This window comes from Salvia hispanica, chromosome 2 (assembly GCF_023119035.1).
Source record: "Salvia hispanica cultivar TCC Black 2014 chromosome 2, UniMelb_Shisp_WGS_1.0, whole genome shotgun sequence".
In the NCBI taxonomy this organism is placed as follows: domain Eukaryota; kingdom Viridiplantae; phylum Streptophyta; class Magnoliopsida; order Lamiales; family Lamiaceae; genus Salvia; species Salvia hispanica.
In genome coordinates this window covers 2,065,822-2,069,546 of record NC_062966.1, presented here as the reverse complement: position 1 = coordinate 2,069,546, position 3,725 = coordinate 2,065,822, and the positions used below count along the sequence as shown (strand labels likewise).

The 3,725-nt window shown below is 30.8% G+C and overlaps 1 protein-coding gene across 2 annotated transcripts in view; it reads left to right on the top strand.

Annotated features, from left to right (window-relative positions):
- The first annotated feature begins 3,067 nt into the window (after nt 1-3,067).
- LOC125203293 (glutathione S-transferase F9-like) overlaps nt 3,068-3,725 on the top strand; it is a 1,823-nt gene continuing 1,165 nt past the window's right edge. Inside the window, exons 1-3 of one of the 2 annotated variants that reach the window (XM_048101606.1) lie at nt 3,068-3,257; nt 3,328-3,376; nt 3,657-3,719. In XM_048101606.1, the coding sequence (XP_047957563.1) occupies nt 3,114-3,257; nt 3,328-3,376; nt 3,657-3,719 (256 nt within the window). In that variant the 5' untranslated portion in view covers nt 3,068-3,113. The remainder of the gene's footprint in view (nt 3,258-3,327; nt 3,377-3,656; nt 3,720-3,725) is intronic. The other variant, XM_048101607.1, reaches the window with a different exon arrangement.

Below are 3,725 nucleotides of genomic sequence, written 5' to 3'. Positions count from 1 at the left end.
ATATAAATGATCTGTTTATATAGTAGGTTTTAATTACTAAAATGAAGTAATAAAACATTATAATGAAGTAAATGACTCTAGTAATGAAGTAATAATACATTATAATAAAGTAACATCTTTAACTGATGTGTTGTTTGCACATTAAAATGAACTACATATTCTTTTTAATGAAGTAGTAAATTGATAAGATGCAGTAATAAATTATGATATTGAAGTAATATAAATGATCTGTTTATGCAGTAAGGTTTATTACCAAAATGAAGTAATAAAAATGATAATGAAGTAATAGTCTATAAATATGAACTATATGTTTACTGAAGTAATAGTCTATAAATATGAACTATATGTTTACTGTTTTGTATGAGTTTAGGATTTTAGAATTAAAATTAACTGTTGCATTGTTTGCATATTCAAATGAACTACATATTTTATGTGATGAGGTAATGCCACTGATCTGTTTTCCTATTAACTATAATCTAGTTGTTGTGAAGTATTGAATTCATATAATGAAGTAATACATTATGATAATGAAGTAATATAAATGTTCTGTTTATACAGTAGGTTTTATTACTAAAATGAAGTAATAAAACATTATAATGAAGTAAATGACTCTAAAAATGAAGTAATAATATATTATAATGAAGTAACATCTTTAACTGAACTACATATTCTTTTTAATGAAGTAGTATATTGATAAGATGAAGTAATAAATTATGATAATGCAGTAAGATATAAATGAAGTAATATAAATGATATGTTTATACAGTAAGATTTATTACCAAAATGAAGTAATAAAAATGATAATGAAGTAATAGTCTATAAATATGAGTATATGTTTACTGTTTTGTACGAGTTTAGGATTTTAGAATTAAAATTAACTGCTGCATTGTTTGCATATTCAAATGAACTACATATTTTATGTGATGAGGTAATGCAACTGATCTGTTTTCCTATTAACTATAATCTAGTTGTTGTGAAGTATTGAATTCATATGATGAAGTAATAAGTTATGATAATGAAGTAATACAAATGATTTGTTTATACAGTAGATTTTATAACTAAAATGAAGTAATAAAACATTATAATGAAGTAAATGACTCTAAAAATGAAGTAATAATACATTATAATGAAGTAACATCTTTAACTGATGCGTTGTTTGCACATTAAAATAAACTACATATTCTTTTTATTGAAGTAGTAAATTGATATAATGAAGTTAGTTGTGTCTTTAATGAAGCAACAACGACAAGACGCATTTGTCCAAGGTGGTGACTCGGTAGCATAAACAAACACGGTGAGCAGAGGCAGCGCGAAGGAGATGAAGATGATGTAGCTTCGAGCGGACATAGGCAGCGCTGGAGTTAGAAAACTCCGAGCGCAAACCGACGGTGGCCGCGGCGGCAAATTTGCAACAATGGCACACCGGCAGCGGCTCTGGTGAGGTGACGACGCTGAAGGGGTGCGACAGCCGTGAGAGTTTGGCGGCAGCACATGCCGCCTCACGCCGGCGACGACGTCTGTACCGCGAAAATGAAGATGTTGAATCGGCGGATTTAGATGCTGAATCGATCGATGGAGATGTTGAATCGGCGGATTTAGATGCTGAATCGGAGATGGTTATCTTCGATTTCGGTTTAATCGATAGGAGATGATGGATGAAGATGAGAATCATTGCTTTTTCATAGAGGTTTTGAGAGAAGAAGAGGCGGGGAGGCGGAATGTGAATGAGTTGATTTTTTGTAATCTGTGAACTCTAATTTTTTACCCTAATTATGAAATGATGTAAATACTCCCGTGTTGAAGTAAATTGTGTATGCAATGAACTGCGAAAAATAACCCTTGATTATCTAATCTAGCCCTTGATTTTCTTGATCTTGTGGCTGTGATTTATTCTCTAGTTATGTACTTAATGGGCACTTGCCCTATATCACTACTCTTTTTTCATATATCCGTTTACTCCCAGTTTATATTTATCATATTTCTTTTATTAACATTTTCTCTTTTACTTTATTAACATTTTCTCTTTTCCACTTTAACCATATTTTCACTTTCCTTTAACCCATTTTATTTATATATTTCTAGTACTTTACAAAATTTGCATTAAAATCCATGTTATTCCCCAATGAAACTAATGTTTCTTTAATAACTTTAAAATAAACAATAAGAGAAATAATTATCTTTCGCTAACTTATTTTGACTCCGTCGATTAAGAGGGGAATTTGTTTTTTTGCTCTATCTGATAATCATATGCACTTATGCAGTGTGGTGGTGAACGATTACAAACATCACAACAATTATGACAATTAGTCAAATATGTCAACTAAATAGGAATTGTCCAATTTGATATGTGGTAGTGAGCAATTACAATTATCACAACACAACAATTATGACAATTAACTTTAAATAGGAAAACTCCATTCCACACCGTCAAATGATGTGTTCTTTGGTATCACAATTTAATTCAAAAACTCACAATCATAACATGAAATTAATACTACACTAATGTGAAATTTTTATTTCATTCACAAATTACTACTACTACTCTATTTTATTAAAATCCTTGTAAAAATTGAAAAAGGATGTTGAGCCTCGATTTATTATCAGATTTTTGAGACTAGACAAATAATTTTTATTTCATAATCATGGCTTGAAACTGGACTCAGAAAAACAATTTTAAACTTTCTGTTGTAGTAATAAACTTTTTGATTCAATTTTCTTTTATTTTTCTCTTTTAGTATATTAAATACTCCCTTCGTCCCCGATTAAGAGTCACAATTTGACCGGACACGAATTTTAAAAAATGTAAAGAAAAGTTGGTTGAAAAAGTTAGTGCAATGTGAGATCCATTTTTTTATATTAGTTTTATAATAAAATGTGAGTGAATTGAGTTAATGGAATGAGAGACTTACTTACTATTTATAGTAAAAATGAAGTGTGACTATTAATTGGAAATGAACCGAAATAGAAAAGTTTGACTATTAATCGGGGACGGAGCTCTATTGTTTTCCTTTTAATTTATTAATTAAATCCTCGAGTCAAACCTCTATAAAATCCCATCGACACCTCTCTATTTGATTCACAACCAAAATAGCAAAAAAACGAAAGGAGCAAAAATGGTGGTGAAGGTGTACGGACCAGACTACGCTTCTCCGAAGAGAGTAATCCTTTGTTTGATCGAGAAAGAGATCGATTACGAGACTGTCGACGTTGACCTCTTCAAAGGGGAGCACTTGTCTCCTCAGTATCTCAAGCTGCAGGTTTCTCCCTCTTCTGTAATTAGATGGAATTTTGGATAACTTAATTTTTTTTAAATTTTAAATCTTGCAGCCTTTTGGAGTTCTCCCTGTAATTGAGGATGGAGACTACATATTATATGGTGAGTAATACTCATTTTCCACTCATTTGCTTGCGCTCTTCTACTTCACATATGTGTGTGTATATATATAAATATTCATATTGATGTTATCCTTATTTTAGAAATTAGAATTTCTTTTGAGGGGATTTTGAAATTAGAAATGAATTCAATCCAAAGTCTTGACCTTGAGTAATTTGGGGGTGGTCATGACTCATACCTAAGTATTGATTCTTGTGATCATGTGTAGTTCTTGGCTAAATTGAATCAATTTAAAGTGAAATGATACCAAAGTTGTGTGCAGAATCAAGGGCTATCATCAGGTACTATGCAGAGAAATATAGGTCTCAAGGTAGTGAGCTATTAGGTAAAA